Raw genomic sequence first — 17,170 nt, forward strand, 5'->3', positions numbered from 1 at the left:
GGGGAAATAAACAAAAATTTTCTGTCCTATTCTCACCCACGTCTAAATTCTTTTTGGCAGGAGAATAGACTTCAAGACACAGAATAAGCCTGAGGACTTTATTAACGGAGCCTTGTTATATAATATTTTAAACAAATAATCTTTGCAGATGGTTTCAGAGACTGTGACATAGCCATCATGGATATTAAATGAATCATTTAGAAATACATATATAACCAGGCTATGGGCCTTATTTTAAAATTTCATTAAAATTCTTAACTGCCTACAGTTAAGCTTATTCTTCAGTCAGGGTACTTTGGTTTGGATCTGCAGCTGGCCTTATTCTCATGGCAGTTTTAAGTCCATTCCCAAGAGCTTTGCTTTCAGGGAACTAACTAAGCTTGAATTCATGTAATAATGTGTTTTCCTTTCCTTGTCTCTTTTGATTACACATTCTTTATAATTTCCATTGCATTAAATTATTTTTCATTGTTTTCCTGATTCCCTTACACAAATCATGTCCTCCTTATGGTCCCTTTTCCTTTTCTCACAGTGTTTATCGTAATTTGTAAATATGCAATATTTGTGTGTCTATTTCTTTAAGGCCTGTCTCTCTTCCTAGACTGTGAACTCCGTGACATCTGGGTGACCTCTGCTCAACATTGTATACCCATATCATAGCATACAGCAGACTCTTATCAAATAATGCCCAACAAATAGACAAATATATTTGCTTTGAAAAAAAAAAAGGTCAGAATTCACAACAAACAATGTGGACATTTACTCTCCCCCACATAATATTTTACCTTTAGGTCAGCAGAAGGTTTTGTGATAGTTCAAAGGGTTAAGTGACAAGTGATTTCAACCTTGGACTAAATGCATGAAAATACAAGTTAGACTTGCTATCACATATGAAATTGTACCCTTCTGTGATACAGACTTTTTATTTTGAACCTTGGAAAGGGGTTAACTCTTGCTAAAAAGAACATAAAAGATTTTGTTAAAGTAGAGAGCAAACCAACCATCGCATCACCCACAATAGCAGCAAAGAAAAAAACCTCCAAAGTGAACCTTTTCAGGAATGGTAGGAAATGAGATTAATAAAGTATAAATTCAGTTAATGTATCGAAACTCTGTTAACAGCATTTTCTCATTGATTTCTAAAAAACAAAAATGAGGTATAATTCTTTAGGTCTATATTTTTCTCAATGGTTACAGACTGATCAAATCTCTCTTTTTTTAACAAGCTATTTGTTTTTTTCTTGCTTTCTAAATCTTGTCTTACTGTCGTAATGAATTAGAATGAGGGAGAAACAAATAGAACAAACCAAAGTTATGGAGAAAGTATGTGTGTGAACTTTATTTCATCATGAGAAAATCACTTCTGTGCAGTAACAGAGAATACTGACATCTACAGGATGATAGGGTGTTCTTTGTATTTAGATACATACCTTATATTTGTACACAATATATAAAATTCATGGAGGAAATTAATTTCTACAGTACAGTTTCTTTGTTGGAAGAGGACTTGTTCCGTTAGTTTCTTTTAGAAAATGACCCCCAGTTCTGTGACTGTGGTACCAAGGATCGCAGTTCCAATCCTGTAATTTATTAGACACCATAATCTTATGAACATTAATCGAAACTTAGAAACTACATCCTCCTGCAGGATGAAAAGAGAGACGTAAGTGCTCAGGCTGCTATGCTATAACTGATTTTAGCAGAATAGTATGACTTCCATGATGCATTATGAATAGAAATAGTTTTCCCTTAGGTCTGGTGAACAAAGATTAACAACATTGCTACAAATTGTCTGCCTGCTCTGATGGCATGCACTTCACTCTTTAATCAAACTGCTGTATACACACATGGGAAACCAGGCCATCCCCCGTGAGGCCCTTTTGCATGGCACCTAGGAAGGCTCCTGGAGGGCTTTAGCACTTAGCTTTGGGAAGGCAATTGCTCTCAAGCTGGTAATTCTCTTCCCAGAGAGAAGCTGCCAAAATGAGGGTCCCAGAGGAGGCTTAGCTACCACATCCCTATAACCCAAGTCAGGGTAGGTCACGTGGGTTTGTCCCTTTCATTGAATTCTTCTCTTTGAGTAGCATCACTCAGACACACAAGTGCTCCCTAAGTGTGGTTTTCACAGCTAGGGGCCTTGCAACCTTACTGTGGGATTTAAGTTGTGCTTGTTTTTAACCATGTGAACCATTTTAGAGGGTGACCGGCACATGCTGAGGTTTGTGGGAAGTGGGAGAAAATGCCACCACAGTTCTTTCAGCTAACATTTTGAATGTGAACAAAATCAACATAATTAGCTCTGCAGAGGGAAGTTATGGAGGATGCCATGGGACGGGGGTGGCTCCTGTGATTAAAATGACACCCAGAAGGTCTGAAAATGCTTTGGCACCGACCACAAATTCCTCACCATAGGTTTAATCTCATGTGTGACGACTGCTTTTAGAGTGAAAATGTGAAGTGGCTCAGAGGTTATACCTGGCCATCAAATCCAAGCCCCTCTCCTGAGATGGGTGGCTTGTTTCTGATGACCAAGATATTTACAGTATAGCCAAGAAGCAAAAGTTCTCTAGAGATGGACCTGTGCAGAGGGCCCAGGCAGGCTAACCAAGCCTAGAGGGACTGGCAGAGGTGAGAATGGCCAGGTAATGCCGAGGTGCTGGTCTCCTCCTGTCTGGTGCCCACAGGGAGCCTGGTCCTGGTGCATGAAGGTTAACTGGAGTGGCCAACAGGCCCTCTTGGCATAGCCCTGGGCCCCATACCCCTTGGAAACACATTCAGTTGGATAAATCCACAGCTGCAAAGGACCTTGGCCCCACCCTCAGATACGAGCAAGTGCTACAAAGCAATTTAGAATCCTCTGGGCAAAACTGGCCAGTGACGTGTGTCGTGGACAATGGGAGCCTGCCCTAGAGCCTAGGTAACATTCGCCTCACACACCGCGGCACATTCAGGCCTTCACTTGTCAGCTTCTTCCGCTGCAGCTTATTTAGAGTGTTATCAAAGGAAGCCGCCGGCCCAGGCCATTGGAACTGCTGCTGTGGACACTTTGGTCTGATCCCGTCCACACACCATGAGCTCTCTAAATGCAGGAGAGAAACAGCGGCTCTGTGCCAGAATGCAGGGCTAGTCATGGAAACACTTGCGAATGTGGGCAGTGGTGGGGTTACCTCCGGGCTTGCCAGCCATTCTAGATGCCTCGCAGTTCTCGCTCTGAGGGATACTGCTGAAGGGCCTTACCCTCGGACGTCTGCAGGACCAGCGTCTTGCTGTACTGGCTGACTCCCGTTTTGTTGAAGGCCTTGATGCGAGCATTGTATGTGCTGTTGAAGTGAAGACCATCCACGGTGCACATGGTCTCCTTTCCAACATACACTTCCTAAGGGTCAGAAAAGAACAGGCCACCATTTAACTCTAAACTGGGCTCAGACAGTAAAGAATCTGCCTGCAATGCAGGAGACCTGGGTTTGATCCTGGGTTGGGAAGATCCCCTGGAGAAGGAAATGGCAACCCACTTCAGTATTCTTGCCTGGAGAATTCCGTGGACAAAGGAGCCTAACAGGCCACAGTCCATGGGGTCACAAAGAGTCAGACATGTCTTAGCGACTAATACAATACTATGTTCTAAGTTATTCAGGAGGCAAGTGTTGCAGGATGGATAAGAGAAGGTGCTTTGGGTTCTGCCTGATCTGACTCATCCTGTGAAATACTGGGCTCTGAACTGACCTCTTTTAGCTTCAGTTTCCTTCTCTGTAAAACTGGGACAAAAATACCTATCTTGTGAGGTTGGTGTGTAGATTATATAAGGTCATATGTGCAAACTGACTAGCGTAGTGCCTTGTATTTAGCATGGGTCTGTCAGCTCACTGAATGCTAGTTATTAGCAAATAGGGCTTCAAAGATTAAAACTGGGTATTTGGGGTCACAGGAGTCAGACAAGACTGAGTGACTAAACCACCACCACCACAGATAGCATTATCCTTATTAAGCTGACATTTATTCAGTATGTTATACCTACTGAGCTCTTTATTCACCAGTATGATTTATATTTAAAAAACAGGTTTGGAAACATGAATGTGGTCTGTCTGGTATGTTTATAAACCACTGACAGCTTCAGGAACTGTCACAAAGATGACATTCAAAGCAAAAGAGTTTCGAAGTGCAGGAAGGGAAATCATGACTTTTCAGATTTTTCCTCATAGTACAGAGGGAAGAGGGAGGAAACAGGGAAGGGAGGAAGAGTGATATTTCAAAAGCTTAAAATAAATCCTAGCATAATGCATCATTAGCATAGGTTAGGTGTTTACCTCCCTCTTTAGCTGTACATGTTGCAACATTATGCTGATGTAATGAGTAAAGATAATTTGAGTCCAAATTTGAGCACAGCCTCAAAATGACATCTCCTTAGGGGGATGCTAGGAAGACTGGTGGCTGGGGCTTCAGTATGCTAAGAATTTTATACGAATGATCCAAGTGGCTCTTAACAACAATGCATGAGGCACACGTTATCATTAAATGGCAATCCACTTCAGTACTATTGCCTGGAAGATCCCATGGACAGAGGAACTTGGTAGGCTACAGTCTATGGGGTCGCAAAGAGTCGGATATGACTGAGCGACTTCACTTTTACAAATGAGGATCTGAAGGCTCAAAGAGGTAAGAAACGGGCACATTCCCACAGCTTTAGGGGTGCGGTTGGGACTGGAAGGCAGGCAGCCTGATTTCAGAGCTTGCAGGACTGTAGGTACTTTCTCTTCCGGAGGGGCAACTGCTGTTCCGGGACTCCTTCATCCTTCTTTGATGGGACAAGGATGAAGGCCTCAGATGAAGGATGTGCAGGCCCTGCTGGGTTGGGTCTGAGGCTCTGAGGTGGGTCCTCTGTGGTCGTCACCAGTTTGGTTAAGAAGAAGTAGGTTTGGCAACCCACTCCAGTATTCTTGCCTGGAAAATGCCATGGACAGAGGAGCCTAGTGGGCTGCAGTCCACGGGGTGGCAAAGAGTCCGACTTTGCGATTAAACCGTCAACCAGCAGGTTCTCCACTTACCCGGAACTGACCGCCATTGCCGTCATCCAGCTCGAGAATGTATCCTTCCGCAGGCACCGTGGACAGAGGCGGCTGTTTCCAAGACAGCGTGGCGCTGTTGTTGTGGGTGCAGCAGTCCTCCAGCTGCAGGATGGGAGTCGCTGGGACTGGAGAGGAAGCTAAACAGAAATTAGTGTAACCCTGACTTCTGTGGAGCTGTCAACACTTCAGCATCTAGGAATTTCACTAGGAATGCTCAACACCCACTTGTAAACAAGTGGCTGGACTAAGTTCCTACCCTGGGGAGCGAGGGGACCTGAATAGGATCTGCCTCACAGAGCCTCCAGGCGTGGCCAGCGTTTCTTCACTGGTGCCTTTTCAAGCTCACAGCAGCGTTTCCTACCTTAACCAGAGGGGAGACGACTGCTGTATTCTCATCCCCTTCAGCATGGAAGGCCTCAGCCCTCAGGGAAATGTTTGCCGAGTAGTCCGGATTTCCCATTTTGCCCACTAAAGCCTAGTTCATCCATAACATGGTTGATACATGTATCGTAAAGTTACTCTGAAACTTAAACTGCATTTAATAAAATGGGGACTGCCTATGCCGAGAAACAACTCTGAAACCAGTACGTACATGTCTAAGTTTCTTTCATTTTTTATTAGTGATTCCACTTAAGATTTTGTGCACATAACTAGCTACAACTGTGGATTTGTGAAAATTTGGTACCAAGGGATACAAAAGTGATTTCTCAGTTTTGAAACTTTTGAGGAATTTGACAGCATTCTTTCCAGGTAGCTATGCCTTGAAACGGAGAAGGCAATGGCACCCCACTCCAGTACCCTTGCCTGGAAAATCCCATGGATGGAGGAGCCTGGTAGGCTGCAGTCCATGGGGTCGCTAAGAGTCGGACACGACTGAGCGACTTCGCTTTCACTTTTCACTTTCATGCATTGGAGAAGGAAATGGCAACCCACTCCAGTGTTCTTGCCTGGAGAATCCCAGGGACAGGGGAGCCTGGTGGCTGCCGTCTATGGGGTCACACGGAGTCGGACACGACTGAAGTGACTTAGCATAGCATATGCCTTGAAAATAGCACTAGCCCAAGTCTGTTTTTGTGTTGGTGTTTAGCAGTCAACTGTGAGCCGGAGAATACTATGGGAACAGATGGGGGCTAGCAGGGAGGGTCAGAGTGTCCTCCTGACCTTGTGAAAATCTGTCACAGTGTTACTAGTCTCAATACCCCCTCCCGCTTCTGTGCTGAGTCTTGTATGAAAACTGCAGATTAATAGAGCCTTCAATCACATAGACATACAAATATCAGGGAATGAATAATCCTAGTTCCTAAGGTATGAACTCAATTGATGAATCTGGGAGCAGTGTTTTCACTAACTGCTTAAAAATTGTTTTCAGCACTAAAACATGATTTTATTTTTGTAGCACTTTTAACATGGGAAAGAATGATTTGGACCACATCCAGGGACATTCAGATGAACAAATGTTAATTGTGGAATACCTGGTATGCTGTACCAAAACTGAACTCAGAGTGTCATGCCCTAAATTAAATCTGTTCCTTGCCAGTCACCCCAACTAAGAAGAAAGTTACTTTAACAGCGGCTTAGAAAAAGGTTTTATGGTGGATAACCTAGAAAACAAAAGTAGGGACTAGAATATAAGAGATGTAAAGGTGAAGCAGGTCTATTATACTTAAGAAGGCTGATACATTACAAGAAAACCATGTCTAAGTTAACACATCAAACATAATTAAATCAAAATTATGACCAGTGAATTGGAGGTAATCAGTTTATGAAAGGGAATCCTGTTTCGAGTTTCAATGGCACAAGAATGGAATCTTATCAGAGAACAATGGCTTTGCAGCTTCAGAGGTCCCAGAACATCTAGACTTGGAGGAAATGCACTGCTTTGGGCTTCCCTGGTGGCTCAGACGGTAGAGAATCTGCCTGTAATGCAGGACACCCAGGTTCAATCCCTGAGTCGGGAAGATCCCCCGGAGAAGGGAATTGCTACCCGCTCCAGTATTCTTGCCTGAAGAATTCCATGGACAGAGGAGTCTGGTAGGCTACAGTTATGCGGTGGCAAAGACTGACTAACACGACTAACACTTTCACTTTCATTCACTAAATAGACTACAGGACTGGCTGGAAAGAAGAGGCAGAAGACAGAACTCCTTTGAATGATTCTAGTGACTTTCTGTGCATAATAGATATCATCTAGGAACCTGTTCCCCTGGAGGAGGGCATGGCAACCTACTCTGGTAGTCTTGCCTAGAGAATCCTCATGGACAGAGGAGCCTGGTGGGCTACAGGCCATGGGTCTCAAAGAGCTGGATATGACTGAGCGACTAAGCACATCACAGGAACCTGTTACTTAACTAGAGGTTAATTTAAGGTCACTATTTCAGTTAGAAACTTACTTTGTCATTTAAATTTTTTCTGTAGTAAAAGAATACCTCTTAACATAGTAACAGTGGAGTAAAATCTGACCCTGAATACTCTTTGGAAGGACTGATGCTGAAGCTAAAGCTCCCATACTTTGGCCACCTCATGTGAAGAGCTGACTCAGTGGAAAAGACCTGATCCTGGGAAAAATTGAAGGCAGAAGAGGGTGAGAGACGATGAGATGGTTAGATGGCATCACGGATTCAATGGACATGAACTTGGGCAAATGCTGGGAGATGGTGAGGGACAGGGAAGCCTGGTATGCTGCAGTCCATGGGGTCATGAAGAGTCAGACACGACTTTTTGACTGAACAGTAACAACAACAAAATCTGACAAATTTAAGCAAACTGTTCTTCAAAGGGTTTCTAGAGACAGGCAGTGAGTCTCCCTGGGAAATATTTGCTCTTAACTGTTGGTATTGGTTAGGGCCTTCCATAAAATAACAAGTCCTCGGACTTTCTTTATTTCATTATCTGCCTTATTAGTCTTCATTTTCCCTTTTTTCATGTTTCAGGCAAGTCTACATTTCACCAGTTTTAAAATCAACAAATAAGATCCAGAAAATGATTTCAACTTGAATCACACAAATACTTTCAATGTCTCTGATAAGAAACTCAAATTTCCCACATAGTCATAGATATAATTAAAAGATGCATTGAAATATATAGTGTCATGTGTAATTAAAACATGTGAACTTCATTTGTAAGTACTCAGTGGGATACACTTTCAAAGGCCAAGGAGCTAGAAAAAAGTCTAACCAGTCTCTAATCTTCAGATCTTAACACTATCCCAAATTTAAACAAATGAACAAAAAAAAAAAAAAAAAAAAGGCAAATTAAGAGAGAGAGAGGAAGAGAGAGAGACGGAAGGAACCGGGGAACATCTGCATGTGTCTAAATCTATTTCTCAATGTGCTGAGAATTATTTTTTCCTTTTCCTTATTTACCCCAAAGTGACATTGCATATAAAAGGAAATGTGATAAAATTACAGTCTTGTTAAAAAATACTTAAGGCTGGCATTTCAGAACAACAGATTTTATACTGGGTGTTGTATCTTTATTACCCCTCTTCAATTTATTAGGTATAAAATAAATGGCCTACAAGAATCCAGAGTATTTTCAAATTGATTTATCTCTTATGCTTTGGAAATGGATAGCATTATAGTTGCTGGGCTGAACTCTGAGAGAAAAGGTTTTGTTTTATTGAAATTCCTATAATTGGAGCTACAATAACTATCTTAACACATTGATGATCATTCCTGGATATCTTTATTTTTCCTAAATAACTAGCTTCCCCTGACCTGATGAGAATTCTAGTATTCAGTATCCTCTTAGCCTGTAAAATCAAGCTTTGGGCTCAAAATTCTCTTAGATACAGAATGGTAGCTGTTCTTACTGACTTCCTTGGGGTCTGGTGGAGCCTCATCTCAAAATTAAATTCTGCCGCTGTGGCCTGTTAATACCAAGGTTTTCAAAAGTCTTACCTTTTTAAGGTCATTCTAGTTCAAATTATCTCTCATGATTTTCATATTTACTTACTTTTCTCTCTAATCCTTCAGACTGACAGCCCTCACACCATCCAGAATTCCTCTGTGTGGGTTCACAAGAGTGTGGTGAGGACAAGGGAGAACAGGGAGCTGTGAGGAAGCCACGAGAACACGTGTGAGGTGGAAACACTGCTGAGGCCCAGACTGTGGGGAGGGGCTTACATGTGTCCATTCAGTTGATTTTCAACACCAGCCCACAAGGTAGGTACTGTGATGATCTCTATTTGTAGACAAGGGAACTGAAACACAGGAAGGATTCAGGGCGAGGCAGTGGCAGAGCTGGGTTTTGACCCCCAGCAGGTTGGCTCCCCGGGCTGGATGTTTACATCACTGCCTCTCCAGTCAGGGGCTCAGTAATAGTGAATTAGAGGGAGAGTGCAGGCCTAATTCCAAGAGCAGTGTTTCTTCTTAGTTCCTAGAATGTGAACGATAAAGCTTCTCAAGAATTGCTGGTATAGATTATAATAGTTCACCTTAAGAGCTGTAGCGGCTGGGAGAGCAATTTTACTGTCATCGTCTCTGAAGGTTCCTTTGTGGACTGTCATTCCTTTTTATGATGGTTGAACAATACAAATAGCATCTGAGGAAAGTTTAGACTTCAGCAGAAGAATGGGCTGTTTCTGGAAAGCTGGCATTAGTACTTTGCTGAGGATAAACTTGCACACAAGGCTTTGAGGACACGAATTCCAGGCCCCCAGAGCATGAACAGATTTCATGCAAGTTCCCACATGTGGGGGCTTCCCTGGTGGTTCAGTGGCAAAGAATCTGCTTGCAGTTCAGGAGATGCAAGTTCAATCCCTGAATTGGGAAGATCCCCTGGAGAAGGGAATGGCCACCCTTTCCAGCATTCCTGCCTGGGAAATCCCATGGACAGAGGAGCCTAGTAGGCCACAGTCCATGGGGTTGCAAGAGTTGGGCATGACTTAGCAATTAAACCACCACCCCCCCCTCCATGTATGCTCATTCCCATCTCTGCCAAACCTCTGGGTGTTTTTTTTTTCCATAATCTATAGGAGAATCTGTTTAGATCACATTGTCCTTGCCCATAACCTTGGTGCATATTCAGGGCTTTTTAACATTCAACATGAGTTAATGGAGATAAATGTGTCCTTAGGTGAGTAGAGGCACTCAAGAGATTAATATCTGTTGGTCTATGTGTTAAAAAGGCTTGATGGACTGTCAGGTCAATGTTTCACCCTGGGTCAGAATGAACACCCCGACATCTGGTGTTTTATTTCAGCACTAACTCATGAACCTTGGGATACTTTGTGTCCTTAAACAATTCTGGGGTGATAATATTTTTCTGGGAGAGAGTATGTATCTGGAATCTATTCTGAGCCAAGCAACAGAGCCCCTGATAGACTGGCAAAAAAGATATTAAAATATCCTTCCCATGACCAGGTAAAAGTTGAAAATAGCAATTTAGGATTAAGGAAAAATGTATCTATTACTCTATAATAAAAACAGAAAACAAAGTTTAATTGGTTGTTGTCTACAAAAGAAAAGCCTGAGAGATCAAACACCACTCCCAGTAGTCTGGAAAGAGGGTAAGATGATTTTCTAATCAAAATGCAACTGGAGAAATGCCCTTACATTTTGTGATGTTTGAACAGAGAGGGTACCAACATTCTTCACTCAGATCTCAATTGCTTGAGGGTGATATGGAATCCAAAAGAGCAGATCAGTTAAATCCTTAGCTAATAAGAGACTAATTTTAGACAATGCATTTTAGTTGAGTAGCAGATGCTGTGAGAATATTTTAAAATGAGCAAGAGACCTATCTTCTCTGATGTTAAAAAAAAAGGCATCTGAGATAAAATTTCAAAACCGGAGAGATTCTCAAATTTTGAGTCAGGAAGTAGACAGATATTTTAGCTGTAAGTTTGAGTCAGACTTACATGCCTATTTCAAGTAACTTTGAAAATATTTTAAACTTTCTACTAATCCACTTAGCACAATTAGAAATTATATATTGAAACCAACATATTGTTAGTCTTACAATGGGAGAGTCCCTTGGACTGCAAGGAGATCCAACTAGTCCATTCTGAAGGAAATCAGCCCTGGGATTTCTTTGGAAGGAATGATGCTAAAGCTGAAACTCCAGTACTTTGGCCACCTCATGCGAAGAGTTGACTCATTGGAAAAGACTCTGATGCCGGGAGGGATTGGGGGCAGGAGGAGAAGGGGACAACAGAGGATGAGATGGCTGGATGGCATCACTGACTTGATGGACGTGAGTCTGAGTGAACTCCGGGAGTTGGTGATGGACAGGGAGGCCTGGCGTGCTGCGATTCATGGGGTCACAAAGAGTCAGACACGACTGAGCGACTGATCTGAACTGAACACCATTTCAAGTGCTATTTAAATTTAGCTATTACTACATGGACATGAGGGTGCAATTTCTTGAGAGATTTTTCCTGACTGTGAAGCTCAGTTTGCTAAACTGACTATGAATATCCTAAGAAAATACAAAGACCAACAACGCACTAGGCATGGTTGTGTATATGCTAACAGACATCAAAGGGGCAAGCAAGAGAAGTCTTAACTGCAGGTAACTGAGTTCTGGGTCATGACCTTTCAGCTTTTTCTCTCCTTTAAAAGTGTGACAGATAAAAATTATTCAGATTTTAAGGAGGACTGGGCTCTTACTGAATTAATTAAATTTAGTGAACACAACACACACACACACATAAACATATAAATTAACTCCTCAGAGGGATACTTATCAGAAGTAAATTGACATGAAGTATTAAAAAGAAATGGAAAAGGGAACAATCCAGTCTCATACCAAGTGGTCTACTGTATTAACATTATAAATAATGGTTTTGGATAATTTTGTATTCTAGGTTTTTGCTGTAAGAGTGTTCTGCACTTTGGCTCTTCACATGCGTGGCATTCTCTGCTGTGTGTCCAGTCATGTCCACAGTTACGCTTGTGTGCAGCCAAGTGGCCAAGTGATAATGCTTTAGGAGTGTGGTCTGTGTTGCTACTTCCAAGGAAGCCCGTCTACTGCAAGCCAGTTGTCACCACTGTGTCAACTGGCCTGGACTGCACCATGGCAGATGGACATCTCTCAGAATGGACGCGGGAGGAGAGGGCTTTCAGCCGATTAAAGCATCTGAAAGCCCTGAGGCCTCGATGCTCTACCTGCCCCTCCTCCTGCCCCTTCACCAAGGCTAATTGGATTGACTCTTTTTTATTTTTCTTCTCTCTTTCACCAAAAGCCCTTACATTGCCCTTTTGTGACACATTTTCTCCTCTGAGCTACTTGTGACATAACCTTTCAATGGTTCTACCTTGTTGAAGGAACTGGGGACAAAAAGAGGCTGATCAGGGGGCTCTGCACATTATTGGGATGGTGACGCACCACAGGCTACCATGTAGGTGTTACATTTTTTTTTAAAGCCTGAAAGCATTGCTTGAACAAAAAAAAATTTTAATTTCTCAAGATTAAGAGAAGAATTCAGTTACTTCTTGAAGAAGTGGCTTAGTAAGGCACTAACGTTACAGCACAAACTGGAAGTTGTAGGTGTGAGTTCTGGAACCATGCTCCATGGGTTTGAATTCCGGCCCTGTCAGTCACTAGCTGGGTGAGCCCAGGCAAGTAACCCAGTCTTCCTGCACCTCAGTGTCCTCAGCTGCTTACTAGGATTGGGAGAATAAAATGAGTTAATCCATGGAAAGCATTTTGTAATCCATGGAAAGAGTATGTCTGATTTGGTAGGCAGCCAGTAAAAGCTAAATGTTTTTGTTACTACAACACAGCATTTTTATTTACAATCTATACACTAGTTACTTTGAAAATTAATAAAGGCATTATCCCAAAGCAATACATATTAAACAAAAAGATGAGGAAACTGAAGATGAAAGAGGACAAAAACTCATTAAGAGGATGAGAGAAGTACTGTGCATTACCTGGGACAGGAATGTGTGTAACTGCATGTGTAGTATAAACCCCTAACACCTGCGGGGTTATATGGTTCTAATAAAAGGATGTATGCGGATTTTTCTTAAGACACAAAAATTCTAAACCATTGGATTCTAAGTTATTTATTACAGGGATGCTTAAGTTGGGAGAAGCACAGAGCAAATCAATTACTTTAGTTTTAAAAAAGATCAGAAAATGACAAAGTTATGGAGATGGAAGCCAGATCAGTGGGGATGGGAGACTAAGAGGGGCAGATGAGGGAAAGCATTGATGGAGTAGTTCTGTATCTGGACTGCAGAGGTGGTTACACATGTGATGTGACGGCACGGAACTACACATACACACACCCTGTACTGACGTCAGTTTCCTGGTTTTGATGTTATGTGACAGTTACGTCAGATGTAACCATGAATGGAAACTGGATGAAGGGTATAGGGGACCTCTCCTTACTATTGTTGCAACTTACTCTGAATGTATAAGTTATTTCACCATAAAAAGGTTTTAAAAAATCAGAAATATTTTTCAAATGGGATATTACTTACACTGCCATAAAAATATTATTGCATGGTTGGCTTGAGTTTTTACTTTTTCTTCAAAGAGCTATATTCCTTAAGATAATTTTAAGTACTTATATGTCCCCTCAGCAGATACTACAAATCTCGAGATCTTGCCATACCCCTTAATTTAATATACCAAAAAATTTAAAATGTTAAAGTTTTTATTACATACTTTCATTTTCCTTCTGTACCCAGGCTCTCATTTTCCTGACCAGTATAAGCAAGCCAATTCTGATCCTCTCAAATTCCTGCTAATCCACAATCAACTGTCTGCCACTATCTCTATCCCTGTAGAAGCAGTTTCAATGCTGAACTCCCTTGATTTATATCAGTATATCAGAGTTACCGTCTGTAACAAGATGTTATTTATGTACAGTGATGTTCTCTCTCTTTCTTCCTGTAATGCTGAGCATGTGAAATCTCTTATGTCTCTCAAAGGCGAGCATTGAGTCCTTCTGATTTATCTGACATTCCAGCTACAAGGATATACATTTCCATTACACAATAAGATGGGAGCTATTCCAGATTTTTGTAACACTAACCAAAGGGGTGTGTGTGTGTGTGTGTGTGTGTGTGTGTGTGGACTTTCTCACCTCTCAGCTGATTTATAAACCTGGTGGCTGCCTTTCGTTTGCTGCAATCTGCAAGCTGCCTTTACCCTGCTTCCAGCAGGGAGTTGCTCTGACTGGGTGGGGCACAGGCACGCACCTTTCATCTGCACGAAGTCGAGCTGGTGGATGGACTGCAGCAGAGGGCTGTTGTCCAGACTCAAGTCGAAGTCCGTGGTCATCCTGGGAGTGAGCGTGCCTTTCCCCCACTGATCCTCAGTCAGGTGCACTCTCCTTATGAGGGCGTCAGAAATCTATTCAAACAAAGAGCATAGCCTAAGAAATACAACCCCACACTGGGCACCCAAACTGCTCTTTGGCTCTCCAGTGTGCCCCACCAAGCGCCTTGGGACCCACATCCTTCCTGTCTCTATGCAGGCAGAGAGGAACTTCTGATGATGAGAGTAACCTGTGATTTATCATGAAAATCTGAATATTTCTGGGACTCAGAGGGATCACTATATATAACTAGAAGCTGTTAATTTCTCTATTATATCATCTGGATACATGATCATGCTATTTATGACTGATTAGCTAAAAGCCAACAACATTCAGTAGTGATATGTTAGCAATTAGTGAAATCCACTAGCACCAACAATCATAGGTTTCTGATATGAGCTATGGGTATCACGTCAAGACCTAAGACCTAATGACTTTTATTAAGTGGTTCAGAGAGGTTGCATATTATCATCTGTAAGATAAGATTTCCTATACATCATCTTCATGCATGATCTGATTCTTTGGTAGAGGACTTTTTCATTTCTTATATTTAGGGCCCCCCCCCTCCATCATTCTTGGCCAGTTTGGTAGAATGTTAGTTGAAAGGAAGCTACATGTTCCTTAATCAGAGGTCCATTAATCACTGGGATCAAAAGTTAAGTAAAATTTAGCTGACATCACAGCATGTCATTAAAACAACACTAAAGAAATCATGAGACATCCAAACAATGAAAAAATTTCACTCTGTTTGGAAAATCACTGACTTGCCAGAAGGAGGTGTAAAGAAGGTAGAAACATGTGTATACTTACATTTCTGACAAAACTGTCCAAGATATTAGTAAAGGGACCCAGTTCTTACACAAGGTAATAAGTTTGCTTTGGAGGAACTTGGAGGGAATTATGTTTTCATGATCAAACATAAACAAAAACAAGTTTAAAAAGCCTTTTCAGTCTTGTAGCCCATGATGGTAGAGTCTTCTGAGAAGCCAGTGAAGTTCCAAAGGCACCCACATCCATATGGCAACACAAAGGTGGGTTCCATTGTGGAATGCCCCATATCCAGCTAGGTCTGTTGGGAGTCTGGCCTTGGCATCATAGAGTCAGTCTCATGGAACATTGAGAATCTGAAGCAGAAACTAGTTGACATTTACCTGCAAAAAGCCACTAGGATCATTTTCCTTAATCACCTCCAGGCAGTATTCCATGAGACCTGTGGTCTGGCGCAATTTCACTGTGCAGTGAGAGATCTGATCTCGAACCACCTAGGATTGATGAGACAACAGAATGGTCCAAAGTGGCAGAGTGTAGAAAAGAAAGCAAACTAGGACTTTGGAAAACTTCTTCAAACCAGAATCCAAGAGCATCATGGAGTAGAACTCAATTTATGAGAATATTTTGTGGCAGTGTCTGCTGGGAACAATGGCTCTGGAAGACAGATTGGATAATGTCTCTTATGGGGATGGATTTGTAACAACTGGAGCCATCAGAAAGGCACACGGTTGTTGGACCTCTGGGAAGCTGGTTACCTTGGTGCCTCAAGGGACATCTTGGTTCCATCACAGGTCTCCATCACTCCCCTCTCTGGGAGCTGCTCTAAGTGGGAGGTCATGGGAGGGTCTGTTAAATGACTGAGTGGCTGGAGGTGCAGCTGCAGCGTCTGTTCCGTGACACAGACACCCACCATCTTTGCTTGCCCTCTATTTGTCCCTTCTAAAGAGCAGATATCACCATCTGAACCCAGATCCTCTCTTGTTCTGATTCTCTTTTCCCTGAGTGGGTGGTAGGATAAGCCTAGAAGTGGTTGCTGAAAGACAATGAGCTAATGACAGCAAGTATGCCAGACAAAGATAGATACAGAATCAAGTTATAATCGACTTAGCATCACTCATTGCCTCATTTGGGAAAGCAGTTTTAAAGGCTATTTGCTCAGCGATGAGTCTGCCTGACCTAGAGAGGTATCTCTCTGAACATGCAGGTTCTGCCGCTGGGAAGTTATCTTTGCCGTGTCAAGTGTATGACACTCCTTGAAAAATTTCTTTCTTTAGAAATGCTTGTCCTCTGTGTCCCTGCTCAGTGACCCAAATCCTGAAGCAGATTTTGAAGCACAGAATTGAACACGGGCTTTCTAGGAAACTATTACTCACCTTCTGTATTTGTACTATTTTGCAAAAGCCTCAAACCTCCCCCCCCAATCCCCCCAGCATTCTGGATTTTATGGGTAATAACTAAAATGGGTTTTAATAATAATTATTTAAAAACTTTCCCTTATTCCTTGTTCAGTTTTGATGATAAATTTATTTTCCATGAAAGATGATTACATCCTGTTTCAAAAACAACAGGAAAATAGGTTTAAGAAAAGCAAATAGTCTCACTACTCCAATGCAAATTTTTAAAGAATTCTGATGTTTCCTTTTAGTTTTTCTCCCTTGAGCTAGATTTAGTTATAGTTGCAATTATAGTATGTGACAATTTCACCTCTTTCCCATTTACCCCCATATCACGGGCGTTTTCTGTGTTGCCACCATCAATAAATGTTACTGACTACAAAAATACTCTATTGGGTGGGTTCAATTTATTTAACCTATTTTTGACAAAGTTCTTTCCAATTTTTTGACAGTTAATTCATTCAATATTGTTGATCTCATTATTTTATTGTAATAAAATATATATAACATATAACTTAAACCATTTTAACTATTTTTAATTGGAGAATTCTGTGGCACTAAATAAGTTCACATTGTTATACAACCATTACCACCAACCATCTCCAAAACTTTTTCTTCTTCCCAAACTGAAGCTCTGGACTTATTAAACAGTAACTCTGCATTCACCC

General features: G+C 41.8%; 1 protein-coding gene across 20 annotated transcripts in view; it reads right to left on the reverse strand.

Moving 5' to 3' along the window:
- The window catches only part of TRIM9 (tripartite motif containing 9), a 117,436-nt gene that overhangs the window by 21,151 nt on the left and 79,115 nt on the right, over positions 1–17,170 (reverse strand). For 13 of the 20 annotated variants that reach the window (XM_055537617.1, XM_055537628.1, XM_055537622.1 and 10 more), the window contains 4 exons: positions 15,489–15,599; positions 14,219–14,372; positions 5,043–5,200; positions 3,238–3,376 (listed from right to left, as the gene is read on the reverse strand). In XM_055537617.1, the coding sequence (XP_055393592.1) occupies positions 3,238–3,376; positions 5,043–5,200; positions 14,219–14,372; positions 15,489–15,599 (562 nt within the window). Of the gene's footprint in view, positions 1–87; positions 3,377–5,042; positions 5,201–14,218; positions 14,373–15,488; positions 15,600–17,170 lie in introns of those variants that run through there. The other 7 variants (XM_055537626.1, XM_055537619.1, XM_055537613.1 and 4 more) reach the window with 3 other exon arrangements.

The sequence above is a fragment of the Bubalus kerabau genome, chromosome 10, assembly GCF_029407905.1.
Source record: "Bubalus kerabau isolate K-KA32 ecotype Philippines breed swamp buffalo chromosome 10, PCC_UOA_SB_1v2, whole genome shotgun sequence".
Taxonomy (NCBI): Eukaryota; Metazoa; Chordata; class Mammalia; order Artiodactyla; family Bovidae; genus Bubalus; species Bubalus kerabau.